This window comes from Staurois parvus, unplaced genomic scaffold (genome assembly GCF_062004578.1).
Source record: "Staurois parvus isolate SC_StPar_1 unplaced genomic scaffold, SC_StPar_1.0 ptg001210l, whole genome shotgun sequence".
NCBI classification, from domain to species: Eukaryota; Metazoa; Chordata; class Amphibia; order Anura; family Ranidae; genus Staurois; species Staurois parvus.
The window spans coordinates 101,960-125,754 of NW_028319006.1; the positions used below are offsets into that span (position 1 = coordinate 101,960).

General features: G+C 44.5%; 1 protein-coding gene across 1 annotated transcript in view; it reads left to right on the forward strand.

Annotated features, from left to right (window-relative positions):
• The window catches only part of IGDCC4 (immunoglobulin superfamily DCC subclass member 4), a gene marked incomplete at its 5' end in the record, with an annotated part of 116,182 nt that extends 95,053 nt beyond the window's left edge, over nt 1-21,129 (forward strand). The window contains 4 exons of the mRNA XM_089660193.1: nt 1,075-1,180; nt 9,462-9,696; nt 12,325-12,489; nt 20,272-21,129. Coding sequence (XP_089516319.1) covers nt 1,075-1,180; nt 9,462-9,696; nt 12,325-12,489; nt 20,272-20,766 — 1,001 coding nt within the window. The remainder of the gene's footprint in view (nt 1-1,074; nt 1,181-9,461; nt 9,697-12,324; nt 12,490-20,271) is intronic.
• Between the last annotated feature and the right edge of the window lie 2,666 nt (nt 21,130-23,795).

Consider the following 23,795-nt stretch of genomic DNA (forward strand, 5'->3'; position numbering starts at 1 on the left):
AAACAGTGGCGGAGCAAGGCCATCTAGCGCCCAGAGCTGAGCGTCATGTCTCGGCAAAAACCCACTCCACCCAAAATACGTTCCAGCACTAATCTTAATACTCACTCCCTAAATCCTAAATTTCCTTTGAAAGCCAAAATTCCCCCTCTTCCATTACAAATCCCCCTCCCCTCTACCACTCAGATATCCCCTCTGAGCATAAATCCTCCTCCCCCTCCAAATCCATCTGTGTCAGCACAAATCACCCCCAGATACCATCTCCTAGCACCAATCTCCCCAAATTTCCCCTTCCAGCACAAATCCCCCCCCCCCAATCCCCTCTCCTAGCACAAATCCCCCCCCTACCCTTTCCTAGCACAAATCCCCCCCCCCCAATACCCTCTCCTAGCACAAATCTCACCCCAATCCCCTCTCCTAGCACAAATCCCTCCCCAATACCATTTCCTACCCCAATCCCCTCTCCTAGCACAAATCCTCCCCCCCATACCCTCTCCTAGCACAAATCTCAACCCAATCCCCTCTCCTAGCACAAATCCTCCCCCCAAACCCCCATTGCTATCACAAATCCACCCTCCTAGTACAAATCCCCCCTCTCTAAATCCCCCCATCTAGCACAACCCTCCAAATCCCCACTGCACCCAGGGCAGCCGCCCCTCATGCCCACCCTTTGTCCTGGCCCTGCTCAGAAACACATTTAGATTTTTTTTTTTATAGCTGAGTGTATAGCAGAGGAACCCAGAATATGAACAATCGGTAGTCTATGGACCTGCGTCTAATAAACAAAGTCCTGAATTCTTTCTTGGATACACAGAATATAACTGGATATAACATTTATAGGGAAAGTTGATCCAGGAAATATCCGATTGCCTCTCGGGGGATCAGGAAGGAATTTTTTTCCCTGCAGGAGCAAATTGGATCGTGCTTTGCTGGGTTTTTTGCCTTCCTCTGGATCAACTGTGGGTGTAGGATTATAACTTTTTTTCTATGGTTGAACTGGATGGACTTTTGTCTTTTTTTCAGCCAGACTAACTATGTAACTACGTAATATGGCTGACATGTGTCCTTCCTCCGCAGATGTCCTGGATATGAATTCTGTCACCGGGATCATTGTCGGGGTCTGCCTGTGCCTCCTGTGCCTCCTACTCTGCATGTGTGCAAGTTTCCAGCAAGGCAAGCAGAGGTGAGCCCATCATGACCATACCAATCCTCCAATAACAGGAAGGGGGTCTATTTAAATTATATATATTTTAAAAATCGCGCCTGCACTTTTTTTTTGCATGTTTCACGCAATGAAATTAATGAGCTTCCTTAGTGTTACTAAACCCAGGACCCTGCTTGGGTTCTGGGTTTAGTAACCCCAGAACTATATCTGATCTCCCGCAGTACACACAACATGGAAATGCAATTATTTTAGTAAATATAAATGGCTAAATCCCTTTTCTCATCAGCAGTATAGAGCAGTCTTGCGACTTCTATCAGTGTCCAGCAGAGCACTGGTTAAAGCTTGTAGGAAGAGTTTTCATTCTGCACTAGGAGCATGCAGAACCCCTGACCCTCTGTCTGGACAGCGCCGATTGACTCTCCCGAAAAAAACAAACAAGAAAAAAAAACCTTTCCAGCAATACACACCAAACTGAGCATGTGCAGTGTGTCCACACCATATGTCTTATCAGGAGATAAAAGGGGGGAACTGAAAGAAGAGGAGGATCAAAAAAGACAGGATCAAACAGCGTTTTTACACAATGCAGAGGATTAACCCCTTAGGTGCCACAGTGAGTATAACAAGCATGCTTTACTGCATATACAGACTGATTGTACTGCTGGGGGTTTAGTAACACTTTAAAGAGTTCCAGCCCCCCTTCCAAAAATTAAAAGTCAGCGCTACAAATACTGTTATTATTAGGGCCCTTACCTGTCCACGGAATGAGCTTCCTTAAAGTGTTACTAAACCCCGGACCCTATATTCACTATATCCGCTCTCCCCGGACCCTGCATTCACTATATCCGCTCTCCCCAGACCCTGCATTCACTATATCCGCTCTCCCCGGACCCCGCATTCACTATATCTGGTCTCCCCGGACCCCGCATTCACTATATCCGGTCTCCCCGGACCCCGCATTCACTATATCCGGTCTCCCCGGACCCCGCATTCACTATATCTGGTCTCCCCGGACCCCGCATTCACTATATCTGGTCTCCCCGGACCCTGCATTCACTATATCCGCTCTTCCCAGACCCTGCATTCACTATATCCGCTCTTCCCAGACCCTGCATTCACTATATCCGGTCTCCCCAGACCCTGCATTCACTATATCTGGTCTCCCCAGACCCTGCATTCACTATATCCGCTTTCCACGGACCCCACATTCACTATATCTGCTCTCCCCGGACCCCGCTTTCACTATATCCGCTCTCCACGGACCTCACATTCACTATATCCGCTCTCCCTGGACCCGGCATTCACTATATCCGCTCTCCCCGGACCCTGCATTCACTATATCTGGTCTCCCCGGACCCCACATTAACTATATCTGCTCTCCCCGGACCCTGCATTCACTATATTCGCTCTCCCCGGACCCCGCATTCACTATATCCGCTCTCCCCGGACCCTGCATTCACTATATCTGGTCTCCCTGGACCCCGCATTCACTATATCTGCTCTCCCTGGACCCCGCATTCACTATATCCGCTCTCCCCTGACCCCGAATTCACTATATCCGATCTCCCCGGACCCCGCATTCACTATATCCGCTCTCCCCGGACCCTGCATTCACTATATCTGGTCTCCCTGGACCCCGCATTCACTATGTCTGGTCTCCCCGGACCCTGCATTCACTATATCCGCTCTTCCCGGACCCCGCATTCACTATATCCGGTCTCCCCGGACCCCGCGTTCACTATATCCGCTCTCCCCGGACCCTGCATTCACTATATCCGGTCTCCCCGGACCCTGCGTTCACTATATCTGGTCTCCCCGGACCCTGCGTTCACTATATCCCCTCTCCCCGGACCCCGCATTCACTATATCCGCTCGCCCCGGACTCTGAATTCACTATATCCGGTCTCTCCGGACCCTGCATTCACTATATCCGGTCTTCCCGCACCCCGCATTCACTATATCCGGTCTCCCCGCACCCCGCATTCACTATTTCCGGTCTCCCCGGACCCCGCGTTCACTATATCCGCTCTCCCCGGACCCTGCATTCACTATATCCGGTCTCCCCGGACCCTGCATTCACTATATCCGCTCGCCCCGGACCCTGCATTCACTATATCCGGTCTCTCCGGACCCTGCATTCACTATATCTGCTCTCCCCGGACCCTGCATTCACTATATCCGGTCTCTCCGGACCCTGCATTCACTATATCCGGTCTCCCCGCACCCCGCGTTCACTGTATCCGCTCTCCCCGGACCCCGCGTTCACTATATCCGCTCTCCCCGGACCCTGCATTCACTATATCCGGTCTCCCCGGACCCTGCATTCACTATATCTGCTCTCCCCGGATCCTGCATTCACTATATCCGCTTCACCATCCTGTGTACATCAGGAACTGTGCAACTGGTGCTATTAAGACCACGTGCGTTACCATGTCTGCCATTCCATCATGGACAGCAAAGTTAGAACAAAGAGCAAAAGTTAAAAATTCTGTGAGAAACCGGGCGAATCTGCCACAGGGATGTTCAACGTGATTCGGCAAGTGTACGGCGATGCTGCAATGAGTCGTTTGAGGCGTTTTGAGTGGCGTGCGCGGAAGGACATCGCTGGAAGATGACGAGAGATCAGAAAGACCTTCAACAAGCTCAACCCCCGAAAATGTGGAAATCTAGTAACCGTTCGGCAACGTGACCTTGGTGATGGTCAGAGAACAATCCACAACATGGCTGCCATTGTCGGTGTGTCATAGGGAACAGTCCAGGCGATCCTCACGTGTGATTGGAACACGCGCCGCATTGCTGCAAAGATCGTCCACAGGCCGATCTAAGGTCCCTAACTCACATTCATACATACACATACTAGGGACAATTTAGACAGGAGCCAATTCACCTACCAGCATGTCTTTAGAGTGTGGGAGGAAACCGGAGTACCCAGAGGAAACCCACGCAGGCACAGGGAGAACATGCTCCAGGCAGGAGGTGCCGTGACTGGGATCCGAACCAATGACCCGAGTACTGCCAGGCGGAAGTGCTAACCACTTAGCCACTGTAATTGGTTTTCAATGCATTTACAAATTATTTTTTTTAATCATGTCTCTGCGCAGTCTTTATGCCTTTAACCACTTCCAGTCCGGACACTTTCCCCCCTTCCAGTCCGGACACTTTCCCCCCTTCCAGTCCGGACACTTTCCCCCCCTTCCAGTCCGGACACTTTCCCCCCCCTTCCAGTCCGGACACTTTCCCCCCTTCCAGTCCGGACACTTTCACCCCCTTCCAGTCCGGACACTTTCACCCACTTCCAGTCCGGACGCTTTCACCCCCTTCCAGTCCGGACACTTTCCCCCCCCTTCCAGTCCGGACACTTTCCCCCCCTTCCTGTCCGGACGCTTCCCCCCCCCTTCCTGTCCGGACGCTTCCCCCCCCCTTCCAGTCCGGACACTTTCAACCCCCTTCCAGTCCGGACACATTCACCCCCTTCCAGTCCAGACACTTTCCCCCCCTTCCAGTCCGGACACTTTCCCCCCCTTCCAGTCCGGACACTTTCCCCCCCTTCCAGTCCGGACACTTTCACCCCCTTCCAGTCCGGACGCTTTCACCCCCTTCCAGTCCAGACACTTTCACCCCCTTCCAGTCCAGACACTTTCACCCCCTTCCAGTCCGGACGCTTTCACCCCCTTCCAGTCCGGACACTTTCCCCCCCTTCCAGTCCGGACACTTTCCCCCCCTTCCAGTCCGGACACTTTCCCCCCTTTCCAGTCCGGACACTTTCACCCCCTTCCAGTCCGCACACTTTCACCCACTTCCAGTCCGGACACTTTCACCCCCTTCCAGTCCGCACACTTTCACCCACTTCCAGTCCGGACGCTTTCCCCCCTTCCTGTCCGGACGCTCCCCCCCTTCCTGTCCGGACACTTTCACCCCCTTCCAGTCCGCACACTTTCACCCACTTCCAGTCCGGACACTTTCACCCCCTTCCAGTCCGGACGCTTTCCCCCCCTTCCTGTCCGGACGCTTTCCCCCCCTTCCTGTCCGGACGCTTCCCCCCCCCCTTCTATTCCGGACACTTTGCCCCCCTTCATGTCCGAACACTTTCCCCCCCTTCCTGTCCGGACGCTTTCCCCCCCTTCCTGTCCGAACACTTTCACCCCCTTCCAGTCCAGGCCAATTTTCAGTTTTCAGCGCTATCACACTTTGAATGACAATTGCGCGGTCATGCAACACTGTACCCTTATGATTTTTTTTGCATTTTTTCGAGACAGATAAAACTGTATTTTGGTGGTATTTATTCACCGCTGGGAATTTTATTTTTTTGCTATATAAAAAAATGTTTTTTTTTGCAAATAAATAATCTTTTTTCATAAGTCTTGGTTAAAATTTATTCCGTTATCTTTTTAGGAAAAAAAATAAATAACCCAAATTAGTTTATAACCAAAAATTATAATTTTTAAACATTTTTTTTTTACATTTTTATATTTATGTGTTTTGTTATTTTTTTACATACTATCACCATAGCAGTACAGTGTCACCATGGTGACACTGTACTACTTGTGGGGGGTGATGAAGATTTTTTTTTTTTTACACCGATTGCTTTTACATCCATAAAGGCTGTAAAAGCAATCATTTCTCCTTCTCTCTGGCTGCATTCTTGCACCTATTGAGAAATACTGTGTGAGCTGTGATTGGTCACAGCTTGTCACATGGTACAAGGCTGTTGTGAATAGCCCTGTACCATGTGACCTCGGTGATCATTCACAGATTTCACACATAGTAAGCAATGATGTCAGAAGTGACATCTTGCTTACTACTCTGAATGTGATCACTGATTGGCCAATCAGTGATCACATGATCGGGACCTCACACAGAGGTCCCGTATGACGATCGGTGTTCCACTGTGTCCGGAGTACAGCGGGCACCGGATCGCGCTCCCAGGGAGCGCGCACAAGCAGGGGGTGGGGAGGCCGTTTATAAACAGCCACTCGCCCCACCGTCTGGCCATTTATATACAACAGCCAGACGGGAGGTGGTTAAAGTGCACTTTATAAAGAGTTTTGAACAGATAAAATATATATTTTTTTTTTTTTTGACCTCCTGAACGGATTAATTAGTATTCAGTGCATTCCTATGGGAAAGTGCATTTTGGTTTATAAATTTTTCGCAATACGAAAAGTCCCACAGAACGAATTAAATTCGAAAACCGAGGTACTCCTGTATAGATATCTGAAGTACCGCAAAGAAAAAAAAATACTGCACTTTGGCCACTAGAAGGAGCCGACGATACAGGAGTTAATCTGTTTGAAAACATACAGTGAAATGTTGTTCAGTTTGCACCTGTTTCTGACATTTGTGCAATTAGTTTTTTTTTCTTTTTTCTATTTTAAATGGGCCCCTGAGATTTTATATATAGTAAAGTGTAAATAAAGAATCCCCCTATGGGACTTTAAATGCACAGGAGCAGCCAGCTGTCCTCAAAATAATATAGAGCCCTCGAATAGGTAGAAAGAAAAAATAAAAATAAATAAAACATAACATATATATATATATATATATATATATATATATATATATATCCATCCACTTGCCCTCCTGAGGATCCCCCTCCTGACCAGGCCATTTTGTTGCGTTACAGCACTACATTACTTTAACTGACAATTGCGCGGTCATGCAACGCTGCACCCAAATTAAATATTTAGTCCTTTTTTTCCCACAAATTTAACTTTCTTTTGGTGGTATTTGATCACCTGTGCGTTTTTTTTTATTTTTTGCACTGTATAAAAAGAAAAGACAATTTTGAGAATAAAAAAATATTTTTGACTTTTTGCTATTAAACATGTCCAGTAAAAAAAATTTAAAAAAATCAAATTTTGTTATAAATTTAGGTCAAAATGTATTCTGCTCCGTGTCTTCGCTAAAAAAAAAATCTCAATACAAGTAAATGAATTGGTTTATGTGAAAGTTATAGCATTTAAAAATGGCGGTATAGATACAGGGATTTTTTTTTTTTTACTTTTACTAGTAATGGCGGCGATCAGCGACTTATAGCCGGACATCCTGACACTGGGGGGGGGACTGATTTGGTGTCACTGACATCCCCAGTGACACCAATACAGTGATCAGTGCTAAAAAAAAAAAAGCACTGACACTGTACTACTGGCACTGGGCAGGCAGGGGTTAACATGAGGGCAATCAATGGGTTAATTGTGTACTGATTCACAGTAAGCTCTGTGTGTGTGCTTCACTGTAATCACACTGGTTTGGATGGCTGTGCTGTGCACAGAGCAGCCCGGATCCTCCTCTTCTCGAGTCCCCCACCGGCTCTCCTGGCGCCTCCCTCCTGTTGGGTGCCCCCGTAGCAAGCAGCTTGTTATGGGGGCACTTGAGCGAGCACATTTGTTTCAAAGTCCATTCACACACAGAACCTCAGCTTGGCCCTGCCCTTCCCTTCCCCGATTGGCTCAATGGCTGAGACAGCATCTGGAGACATTGGCTATCTCAGCCAATCAGGATTGAGAGTCCCCAGAGAACTGAGGCTCTCATGGACATCGCCTTATCGGGATGGGGTTCGGGTAAGTGTTAGGGGGCGCTGCTACACACAGAACATTTTCTACCTTCATGCATACAATCTACAGTCCTGTACACAGGGGCGGACTGACAACTCATGGGGCCCCCGGGCAATAGGGGATCATGGGGCCCGTGTCCTTGCCCAAACTTAAAAAAGCCTATGAAAAAGGTACCAGGGGCATCTCATGGGGCCCCCTACTGACCACGGGCCCTCGGGCAGTGCTTGAGTTTCCAAATGGTCAGTCCGCCCCGGCCCTGTAATTTTTTTGTAAAATTCAATACAATATGGCAACCTGGAGACATTTGGTGTACAGAACTCCCTCAGAAATGTAATTTCCTGCTTGTGTGATTGGCTCACTGATATTTCCCTGAAGACTCCCGGTTTTTAGGTGTCATCTGCTATAGGAATTTCAGTCTTGGTGAAGTGCAGTCGACTGAAAAAAAAAAAAAAAAGCACTGATACAGGTGTCAAAAAAAACCCCGCCACTCGCTGCCGCCTGTCTGTCATCGCCCGCCCGCCGTCCACCGTTCGGTAGTTCAGTCTTACCTGTGAAAACCCCGGGGTTGGGTGAAGGAAAGATGGCCGCCACACATCTCTATGCCCTTGGAGGACCAGAGCGATGTCACTTCCGGTTCTGGACATTTTTCTTCCTCCATAAAGAGGACCTGTCACTAATTATTTCACATGCCTACATTTCTTGTGATAAGAATAAAAGTGATTATTATTTATTTATTTCAGGTACTTACATATCACCATCAATTTACACAGCACTTTACATATATATTGTACATTCACATCAGTCCCTAACCCTCAAGGTGCGTACAATCTAAGGTCCCTAACCCTCAAGGGGCGTACAATCTAAGGTCCCTAACTCACATTCATACATACACATACTAGGGACAATTTAGACAGGAGGCAATTCACCTACCAGCATGTCTTTGGAGTGTGGGAGGAAACTGGAGTACCTGGAGGAAACCCACGCAGGCACAGAGAGAACATGCAAACTCCGGGCAGGAGGTGCCGTGGCTGGGATTCGAACCAGCGACCCGAGTACTGCCAGGAGGAAGTGCTGCTTACAATTTCTTTTTAAAAGGAACAGTACAAAAAAAAAAGAAAAAAACACAAAACATTTAAAGTGCCCCCGTAGTAGTGAACGCATACGTAGGCCACGCCCACATATGTAAATTGTGTTCAAACCACACACGTGAGATATCGCCACGAGCGTCGCAGCAAGAGCAATAATTCTCACACTAGACCTCCTCTGTAACTTTACACTGCTAACCTGTAGAAATTTTTAAAGCATCACCCATGGAGATTTTTTAAGTACGCCATTCCACGAGCATGCGCAATTTTAAAGCGTGACATGTTGGGTATCTATTTACTCGCCGTAACATCCTCTTACATATTTTACAAAACAATTGGGGTATATATTGTTTTTTTTAATCAAAGTGTATTTTTTTCCAAAAAACATATATTCATTTTTAAAAACTACGCGTTTCGGTTTCCGGCCAAGTGCATTTTGAATTTTCGGTTTCGGCACCAGAATTTTCATTTCAGTCCACCACTAGTTTTTTTTCTCAGCAAAATTGGAGTTACTCTTGAAGTAATTTCGTGCCAAAATATGAAACAGCAAATACATTAGTGAGTGAAGGAGGATTGTTTTTTTTCATGATGTTTCCCCCGTTCGCCCAACATTATTGTATCCTATTTTTTCTTCCTATTTGTTAGACATTTTTCCTTTCGCAGGGATTCCGGATCTGAATTGGGGCCCCGATCCAGTAGAGGTCCATCTTCCTTTCAGAGGACTAGACAGGGGTCCTGTTCCCAAAGCCACTGCCAGGACTCGCATGAGCTGGAGACCTTGATGCCCCCCCGACAAGAAGAGACCCCCTCCTCCCTGCCGATCCCAGAGGTCACAGAGCTTATAGGTGGCCTCGTCTCCAACCCGCCATCGGAGGACAAGAACCCGCTGAAGATGAAGGTGAGTGGAACGGTGACGTCAACTGGAAATTAAACTGATTATATTATGTAGCACTCAGGGCTGCTGTTACCACAGCCAACCTGAAAGGGACCTCCCAAATACACGGTTTGCACGGCTTCAGTTATGAATGAACACAGTGAGTGATCTGTACCAATCACTCATTGTGTTCATTCTGGAAAGCAAGTAGCTGGTAAATGTGACATATTTACCGTAGCCTTCCCCCCACTCTCCATCCTGAAGGATCATATTGTGTACTTGCAGCTGCCAGTGGGAAGGAGAGGAGGAAAGCTGGAAGCACTACATGGGGTGGGGGGGGGCACACAGGGGGGCCTGGGCAGAAGGTGGAAACATATGATGCACAGGGGAGGTGATCCGTGTGGCCGGAGGGGGGAGGAGAAGAAGCCAGCTTTCAGTTTCTGCAGAGAAAGCCATACAGGGTGTGACGGGAGTCACTTTGGGTGGGGGGGCCCACGGAACACAGCTCACTTTGGAGAGGTAGGGAGACCCCTGTCTGAGCTCCCCACATCCCTCTTATGTGTAAGTCACCCTGTGCCTGTTAGGGGTACAGGATGATCTGTCCTAATATTGGGGTGGGGGGTTGTTGATTGTTTAATGCCATGTGGTTGCATCTTATTGTTCTATTGTGTGTCTTGCTTGGGAGCAAACTGTTATGGGGTGTGTGTGTCTATGTGTATTGGCTTGGTAGGGGGTGTCTGCAGCGGCCCTTCTGATGGGACTGTCTGTTGGTGTGTCTCTTGTTACTAAATGTAGATTGCCCCGCCCTGTGTCATTATGCAGGGAGGGGAGATTGTCCCCTGAGTGTATTTATCTTGTATCTGTGTTAAAATAAAGTAGTCTATTTCCTGATTTTACTTCAAGACTGGTGTTGTGTAGTCTTGTATGGTCTGCGGTGGTGTCTGTGATGTCAGACAGGGAAGTGGTAGTCTAACGGAAGTACCCAAGTGCAGTCGGGGTCCGGTTCCGTTACACAGGGGATCATTTCCAGTCATTGCCCCCTGCACCATGCCAATCACCCTCCCTGCCCACATCCAGTTCACCAAGCTGCCTGGGCCCCCCCCCCCCCCCTGTACAAGAGGACAGGCTAGGCCAGGGGTGTCAAACTGGCGGCCCTCCAGCTGTTGCCAAACTACAAGTCCCATGAGGCATTGCAAGATTGACAGTTACAACTGTACCCCCTTATCCACAGCCCTGGTAGCACTACCCCCCAAGGAGCCGCTGTAGCTTGAATGGTACTCTTCCAGCAAATTTTAGTGTAGAGGCAGCCAGTCACACAGCATTTTCTGTCTCTCTGGCTCAATAAGTAGTCTAGGGGATGTTTTTTATGCTGGGATACCCCAGGACCGCTTACATCAAGTTCTCACAAGGGCCACCACTGATTGCACAAATACAAGACGGTCACTAGGTCCCTGAGTTCAGGTCGGTACTCACAATGCCACAAGATCACCGGATGCCCCCTTCCAACTTCCACCAGGCACTCTCCAGACCAAAATCCCTTCAAGTAGCCACCCCCCCGCAGCTATGCTACAGCTAAGAACTCATTGAGCATACAACAGCATTCCAGCAAACTGCCCTCAGGGGCCAGAGCCACCTCAGGCAAGGGACTCCTCCTGCAGGACTGGACCCAGGACCAACTCCAGGCCTGAGGCTGGCTATTTGTGAGATATTGTGAATGCGCACAAGCCGCTTTAACCACTTGCCCTTGTGAGGATGCCCCCCTCCTGAAAAGGCCATTATTTGGAAATACGGTGTTGCGTTACTTTAGCTGACAATTGCGCTGTCATGCAACGCTGCTGTGTAGAGCAATACAAAGCAGCCTGCTCCTGCTGACAGGGGAGAGATCTGTATTGTAAAAGCAATCATTTCTCCTTCTCTCTGGCTGCATTCTTGCAGCCATTGAGAAATACTGTGAGAGCTGCGATTGGTCACAGCTTGTCACATGGTACAAGGCTGCTGTGAATGGCCCTGTACCATGTGATCTCTGTGATCATTCACAGATTTCACAAGTAGTAAGCAATGATGTCAGAAGTGACATCTTGCTTACTACTGTTCATGTGATCACTGATTGGCCAATCAGTGATCACATGATCGGGACCTCACACAGTGGTCTTGTACAGCGATCGGTGTTCCACTGTGTCCTCAGTGGGCACCGATTGTGGCGCCGCGTTCTCCCAGGCAATGGAAGTGGGGGGACGTTCAGAAACGTCCACCCATTTATGTACATGGGCCGGAGGAGAAGCGGTTAAGCCAGACCATGGGGGTTATTTACTAAAACTTTACAAACAAAAGATTTCTCAGCACACTTACCAGCCAGCCTGCAAAACAACCAAACAGTTTACATTAAAAGCAGAGGGTTTTGTTTGCACACATTTGCAAATATACGCATAAGCCGCAGTGTCCACCCGAAGGGACCTCCGTATATACTGCGGTCCTAACTCTGAGACTGCATGGTACAAAATCTGGTGAAGTTCTCATAGATGCATTGCATGTCAAGAAATTGCACAATTTTGCGTGCATTCCCAAGAAGCACTTGGTTTGGCCTGACAAGTGATCAAGTTTTTCTTTCGGCATCTCTTCAACTCTTATGATTCTCTGTTCTTTGTCCTACAGACATCATGGAATGGGTCCATCACCCAGAACTGGGCAAACCACATCACCAGTTATGCAGAAACGATCCCCGGAGAGCTCACCAATGCTGCCAACGGTTCTGCAAACCACTTGACCACAGGAGGCATACGGATGGTCCTCCATGATATCTCCTACGAAAGTCATAAGGTAAACTGCAACGAGGAGAGAATGTTTCCTAACCTGTTTTTCACCGTTACGTTACTCCACTTTTAATTGGCTGGTCCTTGTGATGATGTTGCACTATTTATTAACTTGTTCCTCTTCATACCCTGCCCCGCTCTAAGGGATCTAGTTATAAAAAAAAAAAAAATATATATATATATATATATATACAGTCAGGTCCATAAATATTGGGACATCAACACAATTCTAACATTTTTAGCTCTATACACCACCACAATGGATTTGAAATGAAACGAACAAGATGTGCTTTAACTGCAGACTGTCAGCTTTAATTCCAGGGTATTTACATCCAAATCAGGTGAACGGTGTAGGAATTACAACAGTTTGCATATGTGCCTCCCACTTGTTAAGAGACCAAAAGTAATGGGACAGAATAATAATCATAAATTAAGCTTTCACTTTTTAATACTTGGTTGCAAATCCTTTGCAGTCAATGACAGCCTGAAGTCTGGAACGCATAGATATCACCAGACGTTGGGTTTCATCCCTGGTGATGCTCTGCCAGGCCTCTACTGCAACTGTCTTCAGTTCCTGCTTGTTCTTGGGGCATTTTCCCTTCAGTTTTGTCTTCAGCAAGTGAAATGCATACTCAATCGGATTCAGGTCAGGTGATTGACTTGGCCATTGCAGGACATTCCACTTCTTTCCCTTCAAAAACTCTTTGGTTGCTTTTGCAGTCTGCTTTGGGTCATTGTCCATCTGCACTGTGAAGCGTCCAATGAGTTGTGAAGCATTTGGCTGAATATGAGCAGATAATATTCCCGAAACACTTCACAATTCATGCGGCTGCTTTTGTCAGCAGTCACATCATCAATAAATACAAGAGAACCAGTTCCATTGGCAGCCATACATGCCCACGCCATGACACTACCACCACCATGCTTCACTGATGAGGTGGTATGCTTAGAATCACGAGCACTTCCTTTCCTTCTCCATACTCTTCTCTTCCCATCACTCTGGTACAAGTTGATCTCGGTCTCATCTGTCCATAGGATGTTGTTCCAGAACTGTGAAGGCTTTTTTAGATGTCGTTTGGCAAACTCTAATCTGGCCTTCCTGTTTTTGAGGCTCACCAATGGTTTTCATCTTGTGGTGAACCCTTTGTATTCACTCTGGTGAAGTGTTCTCTTGATTGGTGACTTTGACACACATACACCTACCTCCTGGAGAGTGTTCTTGATCTGGCCAACTGTTGTGAAGGGTGTTTTCTTCACCAGGGAAAGAATTCTTCGCTCATCCACCACAGTTGTTTTCCGTGGTCTTCCAGGTCTTTTGGTGTTGCTGAGCTCACCGGTGCGTTCCTTCTTTTTAAGAATGTTCCAAACAGTTGTTTTGGCCACGCCTAATGTTTTTGCTATCTCTCTGATGGGTTTGTTTTGTTTTTTCAGCCTAATGATGACTTGCTTCACTGATAGTGACAGCTCTTTGGATCTCATCTTGAGAGTTGACAGCAACAGATTCCAAATGCAAATAGCACACTTGAAATGAACTCTGGACCTTTTATCTGCTCATTGTAATTGGGATAATGAGGGAATAACACACACCTGGCCATGGAACAGCTGAGAAGCCAATTGTCCCATTACTTTTGGTCCCTTAACAAGTGGGAGGCACATATGCAAACTGTTGTAATTCCTACACTGTTCACCTGATTTGGATGTAAATACCCTGAAGTTAAAGATGACAGTCTGCAGTTAAAGCACATCTTGTTCGTTTCATTTCAAATCCATTGTGGTGGTGTATAGAGCCAAAAATGTTAGAATTGTGTCGATGTCCCAATATTTATGGACCTGACTGTATGTGTGTATGTATGTGTAACCGCCATATTTTGTGTTTAATTCCTATGATCAGCAGCTCCTACTAGTGGCCATAATGTGGTATTTTCCTGAACAATAAATCCCAGTTAAAAAAATACCACATTATGGTCACTAGATGGAGCTGACAATCAAAGGAAATTTCACAACTTGTGGGGTTTGGCTGTTTCAGTGCTTGAGTGTGTAAATTTTGTATAAATAGACCCCTTAGAGTGTATCTAAAGCCAAATCTCTTTTTTTTTTTTTTGATAGAGTGCATTACCAAACCGGTCAAGATTTGTATTGCTGTCTGTGTTCCCTCTGGAGGGAGTCTCTCTCTATTTGTTCAGAGACCATTGTCACCAGTAGGGATGAGCTCATGTGGGTTGTGTCTAGAAGGAAGCTGTCACTCCCACTCACTGCCACCCAATCACCAGTGGCCGGGGCATTCCCTGCCCCTGCAGCTGCACATACTCAAAGGGGTAGAAATGCTTGTGACAGTATTGACCTAATATTGTACATGGGCATCCTCACGCCTTCGTGTACATGCAGATGTAGGGTGAGGAATAAACAGGTAACAAGGTAACAGTGCATAGAGTCCATATTACCAACTCCAGGTATGGGCTCAACCCACCAGGTGAGATCTGTAGGAAAAATACTCGAAAGTCATCAGAAAGTATTGTATGATGAAGATAATAATGTTCCCTTGAATGGAAAAAAAATACAACCAATGTACGTCTGCTGGGCTTGTGAGCCAAAAATACACAGGAATGTGATAATGGACAGCACAGTGGCTAAATGGTTAGCACTTCCACCTGGCAGTACTAGGCTCGTTGGTTCAAATCCCAACCACGGCACGACCTGCCTGGAGTTTGCATGTTCTCCCTGTGCCTGTGTGGGTTTCTTCCAGGTACTATGGTTTCCTCCCACACTCCAAATAGGTTAATTGGATCCTGTCTATATTGTCCCTAGTAAGTATGTATGAATGTAAGTTAGGGACCTTAGATTGTACACCCCTTGAGGGTTAGGGACCGATGTGAATGTACAATATATATTGTGATATCGGGGATGCTTAGCTGACATGATAGATGTGTTTTTTTAGTGAGTTCAAGCCAGACAGGAACTAAACTTAAGGGCCTGGTGGCCCACCTTTATTAAGCAGGAACTGAAAAGTCCTTTCAAACACAAGATTTCCCACGCAGGAGGTTTCAACTTCACTCAAAATCATACAAAATGAAAATGCCAAGCCACCTGGCTCTCTGGTTAGCAGTACCACTGCTTGGCTTGGCCTCCCAGACCACTGACGATTCAGGCTCACTCAGCCTAGGTGACAGCAACTTGCTGTTCAGGCCTCACATGGCCTCTTGACAGAGTTTACCCTCAGCTTGCTTCCTCCAGAGACTCACGGATTCCCTCCAGCCCCTTGGACTCACGGGCCTCTTCAGCTTCTTCAGCCTCCCAGACCCTCCCTTGGTCTCCCACACCCTCTCTTGGTCTCCCACACCCTCTCTTGGTCTCCCACACCCTCTCTTGGTCTCTCAGACCCTCGCTTGGTCTCTCAGACCCTCGATTGGTCTCCCAGACCCTCCCTTGGTCTCCCAGACCCTCCCTTGGTCTCCCAGACCCTCTCTTGGTCTCTCAAACTCTCGTAGCTGGCCAGACTTTCCCAGTCCTTGGGCCCAGAATCCCCCACACAAGGGTTGTAGTCTCCACCAGGATCTTCCAGCTCTCCTGATGGGGCTTTGTCTTCAGGCTAGTAGCAATAGAAACTGCTATTCCACCTCCACCACTCTTGAGCTATGCTCAGATCTGCCTTATAAGGAGTATGTGCACCTGGACACACACACCCTGCAGAACTTCTGAAAACCCTGGACACAAGACTGAAGACTCCGTCCCACCCAATACTCTTTGGATCCTTCAAGTTTACAGCCCCGATCCAGACTTACCAAACCCAGGGAAAGCTTAAAAAATAGCTTTCTCTGCTTGCAAAACATTTGCTGGAGCCTCTCAAACTGACTGTTTGAGAGTCCTGTGTCCTTTTCAAACCCATTTCCACAGTGACAGATCCTCGCACTGTCACAATATGTAAAGCGCTGCGTATATTGACGGCGCTATGTAAGTACTTGAAATAAATAAATAATGTGAATAAGTATATCCAGTTTATTTGAAAACCATCACTAAAATAAAAGCAATATCCTTGTTTAAAAAATGCATTCGTACTGCCCCAGTAGCCCTATGGTGTTTGGTTGAGCCACAATGGTGTGTTGCAGTGGTTGCCCCTTAGGGGGTGACCAGTCCTATGGGGGACACTTGCTGGATGTGATCCATGAAAGGGTGGCAAGGGCCACGTAGAGGAGCCGGGTGTCAGTGCCGATGCACAAACCCAAAACACTGTACTGCGTCACTGGAAGTGACCTGCCACGGGCAAGGATTCAACCTATACAGAGACAATTGAGTACTGACGTGATGCTTTTTTTATTTTCACTAACATACAATTTTGAGGACAAGCTTTCGGGGTATGTCCCCTTCTTCAAGGTCCAGGCAGTACTACTTCACAAAGCTTACCAGGCAGGCAGGTGGTGCCGTGGTTGGGATTTGAACCAACGACCCGAGTACTGCCACGCAGAAATGCTAACTATTTAGCCACTGTGCTGCCCATTATCACATTCTTGTGGATTTTTGGCTCACAGACATACATTGGTTGTGTTTTTTTCCCATTCAAGCCCACATGGGCTCTACATTTTTGGAATGCATTTACAAATATATGTTAAAATTACTTTTTTTATATGTTAAAAAAAAAAATCTGAAGAATATATTTAAAAAAAAAAAAAAAAATTATATATATAGATAGATAGATATTTTTTTAATTATATGCTTCAGATTTTTTTTTAACATAAAAAAAAGTAATTTTAACATATATTTGTAAATGCATTCCAAAAATGTGGGAGGAATAGTGCCCCATCATTGGTGTCAGTGGGAGGAATAGTGCCCCATCATTGGTATCAGTGGAAGGAATAGTGCCCCATCATTGGTATCAGTGGGAGGAATAATGCCCCATCATTGGTATCAGTGGGAGGAATAGTGCCCCATCATTGGTGTCAGTGGGAGGAATAGTGCCCCATCATTGGTATCAGTGGAAGGAATAGTGCCCCATCATTGGTATCAGTGAGAGGAATAGTGTCCCATCATTGGTATCAGTGGGAGGAATAATGCCCCATCATTGGTATCAGTGGGAGGAATAGTGTCCCATCATTGGTATCAGTGGGAGGAATAGTGCCCCATCATTGGTATTAGTGGGAGGAATAGTGTCCCATCATTGGTATCAGTGGGAGGAATAGTGCCCCATCATTGGTATTAGTGGGAGGAATAGTGCCCTATCATTGGTATCAGTGGGAAGAATAGTGCCCCATCATTGGTATCAGTGGGAGGAATAGTGCCCCATCATCGGTATTAGTGGGAGGAATAGTGCCTCATCATAGGTATCAGTGGGAGGAATAGTGCCCCACCATTGGTGTCAGTGGGAGGAATAGTGCCCCATCATTGGTGTCAGTGGGAGGAATAGTGCCCCATCATTGGTGTCAGTGGGAGGAATAGTGCCCCATCATTGGTGTCAGTGGGAGGAATAGTGTCCCATCATTGGTGTCAGTGGGAGGAATAGTGCCCCATCATTGGTATCAGTGGAAGGAATAGTGCCGCCTGGAGACGGATAGAAGAGCGGTGTCTCGGTTCCTAAGACCAACGGAAATGTGTTTGCCGATGGTCTTAGGCAACCCCTGTGGGGTTGCGACCCACAGATTGAGAACCGCTTCTTTAGATGATCTTAAGTTGGCCAGTCCACCAAAAAAATTTAAATTTCTGGTACACATCAGGCACGTGGAATCTGTGAATCTCTTTTTAACATCTTCCAGATCTCTGGAGGAGAGATCTACGTACCTGAGCCTAAGGTTTGCTGAGCTGCGGCTATTTCCAGGGTGGTTTGTTCAGTTATATTACATTAGGCAGTAGACGATATGGGATTCCATGGAGAGTGATGCTATTGCCTGGACCTCCAGGTCTCATCATTGGCGCCACTATAGGAAGTCACCCTCGAACAACATATATATTTTTTTCGGGTAGATCCTTTAACCATTTCAATACCGGGCAATTTTACACCTTCCTCCCCAGGCCATTTTTCAGGTTTCAGCGCTCTCACACTTTGAATGACAATTGCGCGGTCATACAACATTGTACCCAAACTAAAATGTTATCATTTTCTTCACACAACTAGAGCTTTCTTTTGGTGGTATTTAATCACTGCTGGGGTTTTTATTTTTTGCTAAATTAACAAAAAAAATACCAAACATTTTGAAAAAACAGCACCTTTTTCTTTGTTTCTGTTATAAAAGTTTGCAAATAAATAATTGTTCTTCATAAATTTAGGCCGAGAAGTATTCTGCTACATGTCTTTGGTGAAAATAACCCAAATTAGGATGTATTTTTTAGTTTGTAGGAAAGTTATAGAGTTCACAAACTATGGTATAGATCTGAATATTGATCAATCCTGAAGTACTGACAGCCAATCTAATTTCTTGAGGTCCAAGAATGTCAGAACAGTACAGATATCCCCCAAATGTCAGAACAGTACAGATATCCCCCAAATGTCAGAACAGTACAGATATCCCCCAAATGTCAGGACAGTACAGATATCCCCCAAATGTCAGAACAGTACAGATATCCCCCAAATGTCAGGACAGTACAGATATCCCCCAAATGTCAGGACAGTACAGATATCCCCCCAAATGTCAGGACAGTACAGATATCCCCCAAATGTCAGGACAGTACAGATATCCCCCAAATGTCAGAACAGTACAGATATCCCCCAAATGTCAGGACGGTACAGATATCCCCCAAATGTCAGGACGGTACAGATATCCCCAAATGTCAGAACAGTACAGATATCCCCCAAATGTCAGAACAGAACAGATATCCCCCAAATGTTGGAACAGTACAGATATCCCCCCAAACGTCAGAACAGTACAGATATCCCCCAAATGTCAGGACAGTACAGATATCCCCCCAAATGTCAGAACAGTACAGATATCCCCCAAATGTCAGAACAGTACAGATATCCCCCAAATGTCAGGACAGTACAGATATCCCCCAAATGTCAGAACAGTACAGATATCCCCCAAATGTCAGGACAGTACAGATATCCCCCAAATGTCAGAACAGTACAGATATCCTCCAAATGTCAGAACAGTACAGATATCCCCCAAATGTCAGAACAGTACAGATATCCCCCAAATGTCAGGACAGTACAGAGATCCCCCAAATGTCAGGAGAGTACAGATATCCCCCCAAATGTCAGAACAGTACAGATATCCCCCCAAATGTCAGGACAGTACAGATATCCCCCAAATGACCCCTTTTTGCAGGGTAGACAGTCCGACGTATTTCATAAGAGGCATGGCGAGTTTTTTGAAGTTCTATTTTTTTTTTACATAATTTCTTGGAATTTGGTATTGTTACATACTCTCACCAGTGCAGTACAGTGATTTGGCCACGGCTAATCACATGACACAGCTGGGGTGTGATTGGCCCAGCTTGTGCATGTGATCGCTGTGACCAATCACAGCTAGACACACTAGTATACGACTGTCATGTGACCTGCTGTGATTGGTCAAAGCAGGTCACATGGTACAGGCAACAGGGCCGGTACTCAGATCTGTCATCGGCCGTGTCCGAGGTACAAGGCCGGTGACAGATCGCGCCGCTGCGTGGCTCTTCAGGAGTGCAAACTGCGCATGCCCGAAAGGACGCCATATGGTGTCCACCCGGAACGCTAAGGGATTTTGCCAGCCGCCAATCGGCCATTGGCCGGGCAGCTAGAGGTTAACTAAGACGTAATCGCTTTCAAATGACCAAAATAACGAAATTGGTTTCTCTTGTGTGATAATAATTATTTCAATGTCTTTAGGTGGATGTTGGAAGGACTCATCGAAATCCATCTCAGAACCAAGTGGAGGCAGATGTCATTGTACACTCTGACTTCTCCGCCTCCGAGCGTAGCGGACGTTGTGCTGGGCTGGACTCAGAAGAAGAGGAAGAAGAAATTAGTTTGGATCATGACAAAGGCCCCGCTGAGTGTTTGACTCCAACCTCTAACTCTCACACGCAACCGGTGGCAACTGAAAGCGAGAGCCAAGACTGGAGCCATCAGCCACTGGTGGCCATCAGTACAGAACACACGATAAACATCGTGGCCACAAAGACCCCACACCTTGCCAATGGCATCCCCAGGAATGGGGACTCTCAGGACAATCAGACTGTCGCTGGCTCACCTTTCACTGTAGATGGTGGGGATTCATGTTCAGAAGATGTTCCCCTTTATTCAAGAGCTCAGCAAGAATTGCCTCTAAGCAATACACCTGTCCTACCACACGTAATGAACTCAGAGGAGACCGTGCACTGAACTGGGACCTGGAGAACTAGAGAAGATCCACACGCCAGATCTACAGGTTTTACAGTCAGATGCATTTTTTTTTCTGGTATCAAAGATTTGGGAAGAAGACTCATCGCTGCAAGGGTGTCCCTCCAGTGCAGGTGTTACGGTGTGGACAATTGGAAAATCTAAGCAACACTTTGACTATTCAGCCATTTTGGGCAACGAAAACTCGCTCTGACTTAGATGACCTTACAAAACAGCCTTACAAAGCATTGAGTCTCACGATGGGCCAGCAAGTCCTAGGAGGGGCAACAACTAGAAGTAGCAATCATGAAAAGGAATAGTAGCAGCTGCAGCATCCAAATGTTAATAAATGCACCATAAGAACCACCTGCAGGATTGTTTGAACCCTGTACACGTTATACAAGCCACCTAAAACCACTTGAGATGGGTCAAAATACTTCTAATGGAAAGCCATTAGAAGAGGTCATTTATTTGGATTTGGATGGTGCTTTAAGATGCTTTGGGAGAACCTGGAATATTACGGAGACGCAGATCGATCTGACAGGTCCTCTGCTGGTAAGATCCGGGTTTATGGAGGTCGTTAGTGCGGCGGAATAATCCTGTTAGAAGTGAATAGAACACCATGAGAACAGTGTGAAAACCCTAAATGCTGTCAGCAGGACCATAGATGGAGGAAGGTTGAGAGTTCGCATCAGACGGTTGTTGCCGAGTTTCTGAAATTAAAAGGGGGTTTTATGCCGGTTGGTTGCCAAGGCATTCTCCTCCACGGGCTCCGGGATTGATGAATGCAACTGTGACTCCTCGTCACCACAACTGTGCCGGGAGGTCAGAGGAGGAACTGAACTACCTTCTTTGGCCGGGGAAGTGCTAGTCACAAGGAAGTCTTCTCATGATTAGAGATGTGCGTGATGCAGAAATGTGTTTCATTTCAGTTTGGATTCCTTCATTACGAAAATAATTTTGTTTTGTCATATCCGCTATGTTACAATGATTCCATTTTGGAATTAGTTTCATATGTTTTTATTTTCAAATCGATTTGAATTTTGGAAGGCGGCTATATTCGTTCTATTTTATTCTGTTCTTTTCCATCCTAATCTATTCCATGTTGTTTTTTTTGTTCTATTCTTTATTATTCTATTCTACTCTTGTCTATTCTTTACTATTCTATTCTACTCTATTCTAGTCTTCTATTTTCTATTATAATTTATTCTTTTATTTTCTAATATAATTTATTCTTTTATTTTCTAATATAATTTAGTAATTTATTTTCTATTCTCCTTTATTCTGTTTTTAATTTTCTGTTGTATTCTTTTATTCTAGTTTATAGTTTTCTATTCTATTATTTTCTGTTGTATTATGTTCTATTCCTTTATTTTCTATTCTATTCTGTTGTATTCTATTATATTCTTTTCTATTCTGTTCTATTTCCTATTCCATTCTGTTCCATTCTCCTTTATTCTATTTTTTTTTATTTTCTGTTGTATTCTTTTATTCTAGTTTATAGTTTTCTATTCTATTATTTTCTGTTGTATTATGTTCTATTCCTTTATTTTCTATTCTATTCTGTTGTATTCTATTATATTCTTTTCTATTCTGTTCTATTCCCTATTCCATTCTGTTCTATTCTCCTTTATTCTATATTTTTTTTTATTTTCTGTTATTTTTTTTATTCTAGTTTATAGGTTTCTATTCTATTATTTTCTGTTGTATTACATTCTATTCCTTTTATTTTCTATTCTATTTTGTTGTATTGTATTATATTCTTTTCTATTCTGTTCTGTTCTATTCCCTATTCCATTCTGTTCTATTCTCCTTTATTCTTTTTTTTTTTTATTTTCTGTTATTTTTTTTATTCTAGTTTATAGTTTTCTATTCTATAATTTTCTGTTGTATTATATTCTATTCCTTTATTTTCCATTATATTCTGTTGTATTCTATTATATTCTTTTCTATTCTGTTCTATTCCCTATTCCATTCTGTTCTATTCTCCTTTATTCTATTTTTTTTTTATTTTCTGTTATATTTTTTATTCTAGTTTATAGTTTTCTATTCTATTATTTTCTGTTGTATTATATTCTATTCCTTTATGTTCTATTCTATTGTACTCTATTATATTCTTTTCCATTCTGTTCTATTACCTATTCCATTCTGTTCTATTCTCCTTTATTCTATTTTTTTTATTTTCTGTTATTTTTTTTATTCTAGTTTATAGTTTTCTATTCTATTATTTTCTGTTGTATTATATTCTTTTTATTTTCTATTCTATTCTGTTTTATTGTATTCTATTCTTTTCGATTCTGTTCTATTCCCTATTCCATTCTGCTCTATTCTCCTTTATTCTATTTTTTTATTTTCTGTTATATTATTTTTTATTCTAGGTTTTTGTTTTCTATTCTATTCTTTTGTTTTATTATATTCCATTCCTTTAGTTTCTATTCTATTCTGTTTTATGCTATTTTATTCTTTTGTGTTCTGTTCTATTCTCCTTCATTCTATTTTTTTATTTTCTGTTATTTTTTTTATTCTAGTTTATAGTTTTCTATTCTATTATTTTCTGTTGTATTATATTCTATTCCTTTATTTTATATTCTATTCTGTTGTATTCTATTATATTCTTTTCTATTCTGTTCTATTACCTATTCCATTCTGTTCTATTCTCCTTTATTCTATTTTTTTTTATTTTCTGTTATTTTTTTAATTCTAGTTTATAGTTTTCTATTCTATTATTTTCGGTTGTATTATATTATATTCCTTTTATTTTCTATTCTATTCTGTTTTATTGTATTATATTATTTTCTATTCTGTTCTATTCCCTATTCCATTCTGCTCTATTCTCCTTTATTCAATTTTTTTTATTTTCTGTTATATTATTTTTTATTCTAGGTTTTTGTTTTCTATTCTATTCTTTTGTTTTATTATATTCCATTCCTTTAATTTCTATTCTATTCTGTTTTGTGCTATTTTATTCTTTTCTGTTCTGTTCTATTCTCCTTCATTCTATTTTTTTATTTTCTGTTCTATTCTTTTTTATT